Source organism: Hypanus sabinus, chromosome 6, assembly GCF_030144855.1.
Source record: "Hypanus sabinus isolate sHypSab1 chromosome 6, sHypSab1.hap1, whole genome shotgun sequence".
Classification (NCBI taxonomy): Eukaryota; Metazoa; Chordata; class Chondrichthyes; order Myliobatiformes; family Dasyatidae; genus Hypanus; species Hypanus sabinus.
Genome location: NC_082711.1, coordinates 75,024,270 through 75,039,605, shown reverse-complemented (window position 1 = coordinate 75,039,605; position 15,336 = coordinate 75,024,270). Strand labels below are relative to the sequence as shown.

Below are 15,336 nucleotides of genomic sequence, written 5' to 3'. Positions count from 1 at the left end.
TGTCACTTGGCAACTACATGGCTGCAAGAGTGTTGAGTCTAGTAGAAAATCTGCCTGAACATGATAAATACCAATCACTAACAACTCACCTTTTACAGACTTTTGGACTATCAGAGTCTGATCATGCGGAACAATTGCTTTCCTTGCTCAGTCTCAGTGATGCAAAACCATTGGAGCTAATGGACCACATGCTCTCTCTCTGGGGAAATCACCATGCTTGTTTTATTTTTAAAGAACTCTTCATTCAGAAAATGCCTGATCAAGTTTGCATAGCCCTCACTAATTCCCATGAAGGACTATAGAGAGCTTGTTAAAATGGCTGACAGTTTGGACTCAGCTAGGCAGCAGTGTATCACTCCTCCTCCTTTCCCTACCTCAGTTAGCCTGGTCAGCAAGGCCCCCTATATAACAATGCTGTGCCTATGTTTTTACCACATTTGGTTTGGTTTGAATGCTAGGAAGTGCCCAATCGCCTTCCAGCTTCGACAGTGCCAGCACATTGGGACATCATAGGTCTGTGAGCAACATGGGTTTCAACTGCCAGGGACATCTACTGTTCATTATGGACCCCTTTTAGGGCAACTCTTCCTGTCTGACATGCTGAAGTGAGTGTGCTGCCAGCATTGATGAGAATGCAACAAATGATAAAACTCTCTGGAGGCCACCAACGGCAGTGGGATCCAGACTTACGGGACATGACGGGCGATGCTCTGCTTCAGTGGGCAACATCATACATGGGATTTCATTCTGGCTAAAGTGGCTCGACCTCTGCTTGGTGCAGATTTCCTGTGTCCCCACGGACTATTAGTTGATCATAAGAACTGCTGGCCTGTCAATGTCAAGGACCTGGGGTCCTTAACCAGCTCCCCAGTAAATTCCCCACAATGACTCAGTCAAGTGCAAGCAGCACCATATGTGGATTTACTTGACTGCCAGCGGAGTTTCCAAACCTCACCAGGTGCACATTCTCCACTGCATTCATGAAACATAGGGTTGAGCCTGACATTTCTACAACTGGTTCGCCAGGGCAGGGGCCTGCGTGTGTAGACTGGATCTGGCAAAGTTGGCAACAGTGAAGGCTGAGTTTGTCAACATGGAAAGACTTGGCATTGTGTGCTGGTCAAATGTCCTCTGGGCTTTGCCCCTCCATATGGTCCCCGAGTCCAATGATGGTAACTGTTGCCTGATTGAGGCTATCAACCCCCAATTTTTAACCAGTCCCACACATCCAGCATGATTAGCTGGAAGGTTCATTTTTTCCCAAAGTCAGTCTAGATAGGGACTATGATTAGGTGCCTGTGTGCTAGGAGGACTTCCCCAAAATGCTTGTGATAACCCCATTTGGCTTCTGAAGTATGTATCCTTTTGGGCTGAAAAAATGCAGCACAGACTTTCCAATGGCTGATGGACTCCGTATTGAAAGACTTAGGTTTTCTTTTTTGTTTACCTGGATGCCATGCTTGTCACCAATGCATCCAAATATAAACATGTATCTCATCTCTACACCTTTCAAGTGCTTAAGCCAAGGGCTGTCAACCATTGACTTCCTCGGCCGTCACACCTCTGCAGAAAGTGCAAAATCCCTCCCATTAGAAGTAGCCACTATTTTGCACCGCCCCACACTACTGAAAATCTACAAGAGTTTATCGTCATGGTGAATCTGTATAACAGTTTCATTCCGTGAGCTGCTGAACTTATGGTCCCCCTGTATAGAGTGTTTAAAGGCAATACCCCTAATCATGTGCTTGATGGGTCAGCGGACATGACCAGGACATTTGTTGACACTGAAAGAGCTCTTTCCAATGCGACCCTACTGGTGCACCCTCTCCCCAATGTGTTTGTAACCATAACTACTGACACTTCAGATTATGCTGAGGATGCTGTGCATGAACGTTTGGTCAGAGGTGTGTGGCAGCCACTCACCTTCTTCAGCCGGCAGCTCTGTCCCCCTGAAAGGAAGCACATCGCATTGGACTGTGAGCTTCTCAGTTTCTATCTGGTTGTCCGCCATTTTTTGCTTTCTTCTAGAGGGTTGCTATTTCACATCTCCATTGACCATAAACTCTTTGTGCATGCCATGGCCAAAATATCAGACCCTTGTTCTGCATGGCAGAAATGCCAACTGGCCTGTACATCAGAGTTCACAATAGATATACGACATATCAAGGTGAAAAATAATGCTGTGTCAATTGCCTCTCATGGCCAGCCTTTGAGGGCATACACATAAGGGTTGACAATGCTGGCATGAGAGTTAACCAAGCTAGTCCAGGCTTACTGAACAGCAGTCACGGGCCTGTGATCGACTGACATTAAGTTCGGAAAAGCTGGAGGTCCTTGAGCGATGGTTTGATCATGTCAATGTGTACCACATTGGTCCTCTTCCCCCCTCCAGCGGTTTCACACACCTCCTTACCACCAGGTAGCCATAGGTTGTCCCTCTAGCATCGATGATAGCCACAGTCGTGGCTCGTGCGTTAGTCAGCACCTAGATTGTTTCATTTGGCACCCCATCTGATATTTCTTCTGACCGCAGTCCCCGATTCATTGCATACCTTTGGGCTGTGATGGCCCAGAACCTCAGTGTTAGGCTACATCACACCACAGTGTATGACCCACAAACCATTGGCCTTTGTGAGTGGTTTCACCACTCCTTAAAGGCTGCTCTGAGGGCTTCCCTGACAGTTGGTGTGATCAACTCCCATGGGTCCTGCTGGGACTCAGAATAGCTCTAAAAGAGGACTGTAGTCATCCACGGCTGAGCTGGCAGCCATTATGAGTGCCAGGTGATTTTATTCCTGACGCCGCGACTGCCTGGTTGGCCTCTCAACAGTGTTCCACCCTCCTCAATAAATTCAATTCCTTTACACCTATTCCAACCTCTCATCACAGCGTACAGCACTCTTGGGTTCCTGTTGACCTACATTGTGCCTCATTTGTTTTCGTTTGCCATGATGCGCACCGATGTCCCCTTAGACTGCCTTACAATGGCCTGTTCCACATTTTGGAACGGAGGGGAAAGACTTTTGTCATAAATAAGAGGAGTAAACCAGAATGTATTTTGGTAGATCACCCACCAAGATTTGGAAGATTCTGCTATCGTGGTCCTGCCATCACAACATGACCATGAGCGTGTCAACACACCTCTGGGTGAGCCAGAAGCCTTTGCTGTTTTTCCACCCATGGAAATAGGACCTGAGTCAGGTGGCTCACCCGAGCTCTGGACCGTCTCACAACACCAGTTTCAGTGAATTCTGGGGTGGATAGAGGGTATTCTAATTGGTGGAAATGTACATATTTCACAAACACCGACATTGAGCTGGGGTTCGCTTTAAGAGGCTGTCTGATGTGATGATGTACTTACGTAAAATACTTGGTACTGTACTTTATGTTCAGTGTTTGGAGTACAACAAATGAGTTGTTATGGTTTTTTCTAAACATAAAATGCCTTATGCAGATTTATTTGCAAAAACCTACAGCACAATTAACCATATAGAATTCCAATGTCGCAGCAATAAGTGAGACCTAGATTAAAAAAAGGAATGAGAGCTAAGTATATTGCTGGAGATAGGATGGTCAAGAATGTTAGGGAAAAGAAGAGAGCAGGGGCGTATCATTGTTGATTAATTTGAATATCGCTGCTCTGGAGAGTAATGATGTGCTGACCAAATAGATGGATGTGTCTGTTTAGGATTAAAAAGCAATAAAGATGGAATTACGTTACAGGCTGCCAACTGCACTGAGAGAGGACATTAAGGAGCAAGTTTTCAGAGAAGCTACAGATATGAAAACAAAAGCCCTACTGGCGTGACAGCTGTACAAATATATCCTGGGGCAAAGAGAGGGAAGAGTTTCTACAATGTGTTCAGGAGAACTTCCTTGATCATTTGCTTCTACTTTAGCAAAGAAGAAAGCATTGTTGGACTTGGATCAAGAAAATGTAGCACAAGTGGAGCAAACTTTACTTGGAGAAGCTAGAAGCAAACTGATCAAGAAAGTTCTCCTGAACACATTGTAGAAACTCCTCCCTCTCTTTGCCCCAGGGTTTATTTGTATAGTTGTAGACATCACAATGATAGGGCTTTTATTTTCATATCTGTAGCTTCTCTGAAAACTTGCTCCTTAATGTCCTCCCTCAGTGCAGTTGGCAGCCTGTAACATAACTCCATCTTTATTGCTTTTTAATCCTAAACAGACACATCCATCTCTTTGGTCAGCACATCATTACTCTCCAGAGCAGCGATATTCAAGTTAATCAACAATGATACACCCCTGCTTTCTTCTTTTCCCTGACATTCTTGACCATCCTATCTCCAGCAATATACTTAGATCTCATTCCTTTTTTTAAAGCTGGGTCTCACTTATTGCTGTGACAATGGAATTGTATATGGTTAATTATACTGTAGGTTTATGTAAATAAAGTAGCATGAAGCATCTTATGTTTAAGAACAACTGTAACAACTCATTTATTTTACTTCAACCACTGAATATAAAGCACAGTAAAAGTACGTCACGTAATTACATCATTAGAATAAGATCATTAGACACAGGAGCAGAATTTGTCCATTTGGCAATCAAGTCTGTTTCACCATTTCATAATGGCTGATCCTCTTTCTCTCTCAACCCTATTCTCTTGCCTTCCTCCCATAACCTTTCACCCCCAACTAATCAAGAATTTATCAACTTCCACCTTAAATATACCTAATGACCTGGCCTCCACAGCTGCCTGTGGCAATCCATTTCACAGATTTACCACCCTCCAGCTAAAGAAGTTCCTCCTCATCTCCACCCTAAATGGACATTCCTCTATTCTGAGGTTGTGCCCTCTGGTCCTAGACTCCCCCACTATAGGACACATCCTCTCCACATCTGCTCTGTCTGGGCTTTTCCTCAACATACGATAAGTTTCAATGAGATTCCTCCCTCATTCTTCTAAATTCCAGTTACTATTTCCCAGAGCCATCAAGCATCCTCATATATTAACCCTTTCATTTCTGGGATCATTCTCATGAGCTCCCCCGAACCCTCTCCAATGCCAGCACACCTTTCTTAGATAAGGGGCCTGAAGTGGAGGAGAGTTTAGTTCCACTTAAATAAACAAGGAGACTGCTGGAAATACTCAGATCAGCTTGTAAAGCTGCCAGGAGGATGAGGGTGGAAGCAGAGGGTTGGTGAACAAAGTCTCTAATATGATAGTGAGGATAAGCATGGAGATAAGCTGTGAACAAACTTTGCTGATCATTGGGTGAATGGGAACAGTAGGAGGATGAGAAAATTGACAAAGGAACTTGGACTAAAGAACACTGGAGACACATGAGAGTGCAGATGCTGAAATCTGATGCAATGCACAAAAAGCTGAAGGAACTCAGTGGGCACACGGAAATGGACAGTCAAGATTCAGGTCCTTCATCAGGATTGAAAGATAGCGGAGAGATAGCCAATATTAAAAGGTGTAGGGAAGGGGATTTGGGGTGAGAGCTGGCAGGTAACTGGTGGATCCAGGAGAAGGGGTGATTGGCAGGTGAGGGAATGGGGAGTGAGAAGAGCTCCTGAAGCTGGGAGGAGATAGCTGAAAGTGATAAAGGTGAAATGTCGACTGTACGCAGAGATGTTGCCTGACCTACTGAGTTCCTCCCCCAGTTATTCTTATCAGATTCCATCATCTTTAGGCCTTTATCACTTTCATCTTGCTGGGCTTGTCCCTGTGCCTTGCATTTCACAACTCCTACATTCTTTTGCCTATGTTCTTTTTGCCCATGTTCTCACTAACTGCTCCCACTCGCAAATCGACCAGCTAATTTTGTTTACAGCTTATTTCCATGATTACTTTGGTTTTAACCTATCAGAGGCATCACTCCCTCTCTCCATCTACTTTATTACCTGCTTGTTTATTCTACTTTTTAGTAATGATATTATATTACTGACTTGATACATTGACACTGTTTCTTGTCCAAAAGATGTAACCCGACTTGCTGAGTATGTCCAGTATTTTCTGTTTTATCGTGGGGCAGTGCAGGAACAGGCCTTTTTGTTAACTGCGTTACAGTACACTGATTAAGTGAATGACACCCAATGAAACTAATCAGCTCAGCTTGCATCTGGTATTGCAGCCCTTCTGCCCATGATGGCAAGGAACTGCAGGAAGTTGTGCTGAGCCACGTTCACACAATGAAAACCAGCTCCATGGACTGTGTCTATTTCTCAATGCCTCAGTTAGATAACCAATGTAATCAAATGCTTCACCTTCTCCAGACATTATCTTTCATTTCTCCTACCATTGGACAGAATATACAAAAGCCCGAAAGCACACATCACCATGTTTCTATCCCACTGCTAGAAGACTATTAAATGTTCCCCCAGGATGGACTCTTGAACTCATAACCTACCACGTTATGGCCCTGCCTTAATTGGACTTTCACTGTAACTAACACTTAATTCTGTATTCTTTTATTGTTTTCCCTGCATTATCTTAATACATGGTAAACTATGTTTTTCACTGTAGCTTGGTGCATGTGACATAAAAAAATGATAATAATTATACATTCATTCTTTCCAAGTTCATGGGCCCAAGAGGCTCTTCAATGCCTTGATCATATCTGCTTCCACCACCGCCACCCCTGGCAGCATATCCCAGGCACCAAGCATTCTATGTAAAAAAAATACTTCAGATTTCTGGCATCTACTTTATTTTTTGGAAATTTGAGTGTCTCCACCTAAAGTGAATAAATCACTTGATCCAGTGGAAATGCATCCCAGTTTGCTGAAGGGAAGTAAAGAAGAAAATGGCAGAGTTCATAGCTATAAACTCCCAAATGTCTAGGTTCAGGAGTGGTGCATGAGGACTGCAGAGCTGCAAATGTTACACCCCTGTTCAAAAAGTAGTACAGGGAAAGTTCTAGAAGAAATAATCAGGGACATAATTAGTAGTTACTTTGGCATAAATAAAGTTATTAAAAAACACCAGCATGGATTTGTTGAAGGCAGATTACATTTAAGAACTTCAGTAGAGATTTTGATGAAGAACCAAAAAGTGTAATTCAGACATGGTTTTTTTACACACACACTTTTACAAAATGTCTTTGGTAAGATACCACATAACATACTTATGATCAGTAATAGGGACTGAAGAGAGCAATTTGGCTAAGTATCGAAAACCAGGGTGTTCTAGTGAAAGTTTTTTTTAATCAGATTGGCAGGAAGCCCACAGCTGAGTTCCTCCGACTTTGGAACTATGTAGCTAGGATACCTAAGACTTTTGTACAGTACTGTGTTCCTCAACGTGGAGGAGAGAATAAGTTTGTAAATCTGACAGGAGCAAAGGATGTTTGAAGAGTGAGGGTGGAGTAGGGATGTGGGACAGGTGGCAGAAAAGTGCCAGGAGTGAGGAGGTGCAGGTGCAGAAACACCCAGCCCTAAGGCAAGGTAATTTTATTCCAAACAATTAGTTTATTGATCATTTCAGAAAGTCTCTCTGGGGCTATCCACTCCCTCCCCTCTTCCATCCACTTTTCCCAACCACGATTCCCCTTTACCTTCCACCTTCCAAGTCTCAGTCCACAATGTAGATCCATATCAGAATCTGGTTTATCATCATTCACATATAGAATATAGAACAGAACAGCACAGTACAGGCCTTTCAGCCCACAATGTTGTGCTGACCCTTAAACTTTGCCTCCCATATAACCCCACACCTTATATTCCTCCATATACCTGTCTAGTAGTCTGTTAAATTTCACTAGTGTATCTGCCTCCACCACTGACTCAGGCAGTGCATATGACATGAAATCTGTCTTTTTGTGTGGCAACAGTACAGTGCAATACATAAAATTACTATAGTACCATGCAAAAGTCTCAGGCACCCCAGCTAAATATACAGTGCCTATAAAATGTATTCATCTCCCTTGGAAATTTTCATGTTTTATCATTTTACAACATTGAATCGCAGTGGATTTAATTTGGCTTTTTGACACTGATCAACAGAAAAAGACCCTTTCATGTTAAAGTGAAAGCAGATCTCTACAAAGTGATCTAAATTAATTACAAATATGAAACACAAAATAATTGATTACTTAAGTATTCACCCCTTTTAATATGACTCGCTAAATCATTCCTGGTGAAGTCAACTGAAGTCAATTTTAGAAGTCACAAAATTACTTAAATGGAGATCACCTGTGTGTTGTCAAGGTGCTTCAATAGACTGTAGTAAAATTACACCTGTATCTGGAAGGTCCAACTGCTAGTGAGTCGGTATCCTGACAGAAACTACACCATAAAGACAAAAGAACACTCCAAACAACTCTGCGAAAAAGTTATTGAAAAGCATAAGTCAAGAGATCGATACAAGAAAATTTCCAAGTCACTGAATATCTCTTGGAGTACAGTTAAGGCAATCATCAAGAAATATAAAGAATATGGCACAGCTATAAATCTGCCTGGAGCAGGCTGTCCTCAAAAACTGAATGGCCGTACAAGAAGGAGACGAGTGAGGGAGGCCACCAAGTGACCGATGACAACTCTGGAGGAGCTACAAGCTTCAGTGGTTGAAATGGGAGAGACTGTGTATACAACAATCGTTCCCCGGGTGCTTCACCAGTCACAGTTTTATGGGAAAGTGACAAAGAGAAAGCCACTGTCGAATAAACTCACATGAACTCTTGGCTAGAGTATGCCAGAAGGCATGTGGGAGACTTTGAAGTTAGCTGGAAGAAGGTTCTATGGTCGGTTGAAATCAAAATTGAGCTTTCTGGCCATCAGACTAAACACTACAGCACATCATCAAAAACACACTATCCCTACTGTACCGTGAAGCATGGTGGCAGCTGCATCACGCTGTGGGGATGCTTCACTGCAGCAGGCTCTGGAATTCTTGTGAAGGTAGAGGGAAAAATGTATGCAGCAAAATACGGAGAAATCCTGAAGGAAAACCCAATGCAGTCTGCAATAGAACTGCAACTTGGGAGATTTATTTTCCAGCAAGACAATGACCACAAGCATAAAGCCAAAGCTACACAGGAATGGCTTAAAAACACCAAAGTTAATGTCATGCAGCAGGCAAGTCAGAGTCCAGACATCAATCCAATTGAGAATTTGTGGCTGGACTTGAAAAGGGATGTTCACTCACGACCCCCATGCAATCTGACAGTGCTTGAGCAGTTTGTAAAGAAGAATGGGGAAAAATTGCCATGTCCAGATGTGCAGAGTTGGAAGAGACCTATCCACACAGACTCAAGGCTGTAATTGCTGCCAAAGGTGCATCTACTAAATACTGACTTGAAGGGGGTGAAGACATTTGCAATCAATTATTTTGTGTTTTATACTTGTAATTAATTTAGATCACTTTGTAGAGATCTGTTTTCCCTTTGACACAAAAGAGTCTTTTCTGTAGATGAGTGTCAAAAAAAGGCAAATTCAATGTGATTTTACACTGTGATTCAACGTTGTAAACAGTGAAAGATGAAAACTTCTTGGGGGGGGGTGTAGTGAAGACCTTTGATGGGCACTGTATGTACCTAATTTGCAAACTACTATAAGACCATTAGCTTTAATGTACTATATGAATGAATTGGAGCTAGCTTAATCCAAAACATATTCACAGGTGACACACAGCTTGGATGTGTAATGAATTGTGAAGGATTGTTAAAAAAAAAATTCAAGAAGATACAGACGGGCTGGTGGAATGGATGGATATTTTTATACTGTTATTGGATAGGCTCATGAGTAGTGTGTCAGGTTGTAGCAGAGGTAAATTCATCTGTGGTGTTCAAAAGGAAGCTATGGAAAGGGCAGTGTTGTGGTATCTGCTGGATTTCTCTTACAGAGAGCAGATATAGACTTTGATGCTTTTCAAGCTGCAATCATTCTGTCACTGAGGTTTTATTAAAACGTCATTTCAAGGTGTTTATCTTGGCATCATTCATACTGCAATACGATAAGTTACTTCTTTTGAGTTAACTAAAGACCCGATTCTATAGTAAGTGGAACAGTAAAATTATATATTGATTGAATAAATAGAATTCATAAACTCATGGAATTATACAGCATGGAAACACAGCATTCACACCAAGCAGTGGGAACCCTTCAGTATTGATCTCTTCTCCCAGAACTTCAATACCAGGTGATTCAAGAACTCATCAAGATGATTCACTTGCTCATCCAGACACATCATGAGTGTTGTCAAGTGACACAGCTTCTTTTACAAAGTGTAAAAGAGAGCCAAGAGTGGACAACAGAATGCTGAAAAATGATGCTGGAGAGGTAGAACAAAGAAATGGTCGACAAACTGAATAATTATTTTGCATCAGTCTTCATTGTGGAAGACACCAGAGTGTCAGGGGGAAGAAGCGGGTGTAGTCACTACTAATAAAGAAGAGGTGCTTGCAAAGATGAAAGGTCTGAAGTGAGCAGTTCCAATGGGATGGGTCCCACTTGAAATATGTTGGCACCAAGGTCACGGCCAATCACATAACTATGGCTCTGGGTATTGCTTTAAACTACATAGAAGGGGGTGGGTTCAACAGCTTGTAAAAGTATTGATAAATGGGAAGGAAAAAGCAGGAGAGGTTATAAGTCTCCAAACTAAAGAAGAGAAGTAGTTTAGAAAGGACTAAGAATTTAGCTTCAGGCAACATGGACTGAAGGTGATGTATTCATACACACAGTGATAGATGATTTTATAGCGCAGTAAGAAATTGGCAGTATGATCTTGTGGGCATCATAGAGTCAAGGCTAAAAGAAGATCACAGTCGGAATAATATCCAAGAATAAAACGTATCAAAAAGACAGACAGGTGGATGGCTTTTTTGGTAAAAAATGAAACCATATCCTTAGAAAGATGTGATATAGGATCAGAAGTGTTAGTATTCTTGTGGGTAGAGTTGAGAGAGTACAAGGGTAAAAGACCCTCTGTGAAATTTATATGCAGGCCTCTGAACTAGCCAGGATGTGGGATATAAATAGCAATGGACAATTGAAAAGCCATGTAGAAATGACATTTTTATGATGGTTATGGAGGAATTCAATATGTAGGTAGTTTGGAAAATCAAATTGGTGCTGAATCCCCAGAGAAGGAACTTTGAAATGCCTATGAGAGGTCTTTTTAGAGCAGATTGGGTTGAGCTGTCTGGGGAAAAGGTAATGCTGGATTGTGTATTGTATAATGAACCAGATTTGATTAGTGAGTTTAACATAAAGGAACTCTTAGGAGGCAGTGATCATAATTCACCCTGCAGTTTGAGAGGGAGAACCTAAAATTAGATTTATCGGTATTACCATTGAGCAAAAGTTAAATAGAGTTTGAAAAGGGAGATGGCCAAATTTAATTTGAAAGGTGAACTAGCAAGGATGATGGTGGAGCAGGAAGGTTGGAGTTTCCGGGAGTAATTCATAAAATGCAGAATTGGTTCATCCCAAAGGAGAAGAAACATTCTAAAGGGAGGATGAGGTAACTGTGGCTAACAAGAGAAGTCAGAGACAACAAAAAAGGCAAAAGAGAGGGCATACAATATAGCAAAAATTAGTGGGAAGCTAGAGGATTGGGAATCTTTTAAAAACCAACAGTAGGCAACTAAAATAGAAATGAGAAAAAATGAAATATGAAGGTAAGCTGGCCAATAATATAAAACAGGCTGTTTCAGATATATAAGGAGTGAACGAGAGGTAAGAGAGCTGGAAAAATGACACTGGAGAGGTAAGGATATGGAACCAAGAAATGGTGGACAAACTGAATAAGTATTTTTGTGTAAGTTTTTCCTACGGAAGATTGGACAAGTCACTTGAACCAGATGGACTACACCCCAGGGCTCGGAATGAAGTTGATTAAGAGATTGTAGTAGAGGCATTAGTAATGATCTATCAAGATTCACCAGGTTCTGGAGGACTGAAAAATCACAAAAGTAACTCCACTCTTAAAAAAAACAGAAGGAGACAAAAGGCAGGAAACTTCATGGCAATTAGCCTTACTTTAGCAGTTGGCAAGATGTTAAGAGTCCATTATCAAGAATGAGGTTTTGGGCACTTGGAGGCACGCAATAAAATAGGCATAGATTCCTTCAGGGAAAATGTTGCCTGACAAATCTGTTGGTAATATTTGAGGAAATAACAGGCAGTGGGAATAAAGGGGGCCATTTCTGGCTGGCTGCTGGTGACTAGTGATGTCCCATGGGGCAGGGATCGGTATTGTGCCTGCTACTTTTCACATCATGTGTTAAAGATCTGCATTACAGAATTAATGTCTCTGTAGCCAGGTTTTTGGCTGATACAGATAGGTGGAGGGGTAGTGAGTGTTCAGGAGACAGGGAGTTGGCAGAAGCTGGTATTTTGTTGATTAGTAAAGGCATCAAAGGTTATGGAGAGAAGGCATGGGAGTGCAGTTGAGAGGGAAAATAAATCAGCTATGAATAGAAGGCAGAGCAGACTCGATGTGCTGAATGACCTAATTCTGCTCCTGTGTCCTATGGACTTATTCAAGTGCCTGTCTAAGTCTCTTGCCAATGTAGATTCCACCACCTCCTCTGGCATCAAGTACTAAATATAAACCACACTACAAAAAAACTCTAAATCTTCTTTCACTCAGCTTAAACCTATGCCCTCTAGTTTTAAATACCCCCACCGCTGGAAAGAGATTCTAACTATCTACTCTGTCCTTCATATAATATTACATACGTCTTTCAAGCCTCTTTTGTTCCAGGGAAAACAAGTTCAGCCTACCCAATCCACTTGCATAACAAATCATCCTTGTGAGTCACCTTTGCAACTTCTTCAGTGTAATCACATCCTTCCTAATGTGTTGACCAGAATACTCCAAGCACAAAATTTGATCTTCATTGTTACCAAGTGATTATGATCGTCTTTGTTCCACTTTTACTGTTCCTTTTTCAAATATTGTCGACATCATATTTTCCGGTCTTGAACAATGATTCCAAATGCATAAAGAACAGCTGTGGTTTCCTGATGAATGTCAGCTGAATGTTTCGACAAATTTATTTGTCTTCTTTTACAATTTTGTTCAAACATACTCGAGCAGTAGCCGGACGTGTTTGATGTTTTATGTTTTGAATAATATTCTGAACTTTGCATATTCCTTTTCAATTTGCACTAATAAACAAGGCTTTTTTTTTTGCATTGATGTGTGATTGTGGCCTGATATCTGCGAACCTGGCTGAGAGGCTAGAGGCTGGAGGCCTGGAGGTATTGGGTTGGTGGGAGAGAGGAAAGGAGCTTGCTTTGTTGTTGTTGGTTTGTTTTGTTCTACTGAACATTGTGGACATGCTCTATTGACACAAGAATGTGTGGTGATACTCGCGGGCTGCCGCCAGCACAACTTGGGCGGTGTTGGTTGTTAACACAAACAACAAACAAACGCAAACAACACATTGCTTCGATGTGCAAATGTTAAATAAACAAATCCAAATGCAATCCTAAAAAGGCAACTAATGGTGTGATACTGAAGACCCTGAAAACTTCAAGCACATTGTCTATTCTAAATGTCTGGCATTTGAAAGCTGAAACTGAAACTCAATAATAATATTTTGCTGTGGTTGAACATGGCTCAGTTGTTTCTGCCTGTACACATTCTACTTGGGATTTACACCAAAGTTGACCTGTAATTTAAAAGAGTCATCAATGTCATATTATAATATTGAAAAATTAATTCTCTATTGTGACATATCATTATTGTGTTTCTGTGCTTTTATGGAACAAAAGGTGCAATTGTTTTATTAGTTAATTTTCCAGTGCCGCACAATCCATTCAATAACTTGTAGGCTAATTGCTCACCTTGGTTCCAGTTGTAGGTACAAGCCCAACTGCTCCCATGTAAGTGCTGCCAATTGTTTTGATTTTCTCTATGTCCTTGTAGCAATCTTTGTCCATTAGCTTCAGTAACAAAAGAAAGATGTAAACTAAGTTTATGAGCAAATACAGTGTTCAAACATTTTATAAAATGAATGCATATTATGACTAATAAGGAATTAAATGTACCTCATCGAAGTCAGCTATTATTTCATTCAAAAGGCGTAAACATTCAACTCCCATGTTATTACCGTCTAGTTCAATATAAAAGTCATTAAAATTGGGAATTGAGGCAAACATCACACCCACTTGTGAATATGACTGGTAGTAGAGATCCTGCAATGAACAACATGTAGAGGTTAAGTGTAACATCACAGAAAAATAGCTGAGGAGGGAATAACATATGTATCCCCTACTGATCAGATTAAGAGCACATTAAGATCGTCACAGATCTAACTTTATCTTTGAGTCTTTAATGGTTAATTAAGAACTGAGCTGTGTGCAATTCCTGCCTATTAGTCTTTAGTCTTAAGGCAATTGACAACTAAATATATTTTGAACTGTTGATTCTTCCATGATTAATTGAGAAGTACCCTACATTAGCAAAAGGAGACTATATTCCTTTGGGCCTAGTCTTATCTATCTATGACCTGCCACTTGCCTCGTGGTTAGGGCTGCAACATTCATCACTGGAGAAGCATCTTGCCAAATGTGGACAAGCTGCCGCAGGCCAACCAGTGGCATACATCATGCTACTCATAATCATTGGAATGTGACTTACCCTCATGTAACCCAAGTTAATTAAACCCAAAGATGTTATGTTAGAAAGCTTCACCTGTGGAGGAAAGCTTTAACCATTTTTTTCAAAAAGAGAACTTGGGGTAAAAAAAAGCTATGTGAGAACAAAGTGTGGCAGACAGACGTGGTGGACAAGCGAGAAAAACACATTAAACTAATAGAAAGTAAATATATAAACTGTTTAAAAAAGAGGAATTAGTAGTATCTCTATCCTACTTGAACACTGCAGGGTGACACCCCTGGAGGAGACACGATATCAATAAAAGATCTATTGAAGTTACAGCTGTAACAAGCAGCAGCTGTAATGAGACAATATTGGCAGAGATGAGTGTCCAAGATCTCTACTGTATAACCGGGAATTAGTTCTGTTAAATCATACCAAGGGATTTGGTGAGTTAAAATTTTTACTGTTCCGAGTGTTTAATATGTTCAATAGTGTTGCAACAGAAATGTTTGGAAATAACAATATAATATTGAGTTATATTGAAATAGACAACATAATGTGTATAAAAACATATGAATTGTAATCCTGTTTTATACAGGTCAGGTTTTTTCTTTGTATAAGTTTGTGAATCAACTTTTCCTAGATGATCAACTATTTAATCCAATGAACTGAGAAGCAAGATAGTGAGCTACCCAAGATCGAAGAACCAGTGTGGGATGGAAATGACGTAGAGGATTTAATACGGTTGAATGTATAAGTTTATTTTCATTCAAAGGATCAAGTTACTGAATGAGATTTACTTTGTTTAA

General features: G+C 41.0%; 1 protein-coding gene across 1 annotated transcript in view; it reads right to left on the bottom strand.

The window, feature by feature from the left end:
* LOC132395020 (adenylate cyclase type 1-like) overlaps positions 1-15,336 on the bottom strand; it is a 253,841-nt gene that overhangs the window by 21,733 nt on the left and 216,772 nt on the right. The window contains exons 15-16 of the mRNA XM_059971346.1: positions 13,975-14,121; positions 13,771-13,869 (exon numbers count right to left, since the gene is read on the bottom strand). Of these exons, the coding sequence (XP_059827329.1) occupies positions 13,771-13,869; positions 13,975-14,121 (246 nt within the window). The remainder of the gene's footprint in view (positions 1-13,770; positions 13,870-13,974; positions 14,122-15,336) is intronic.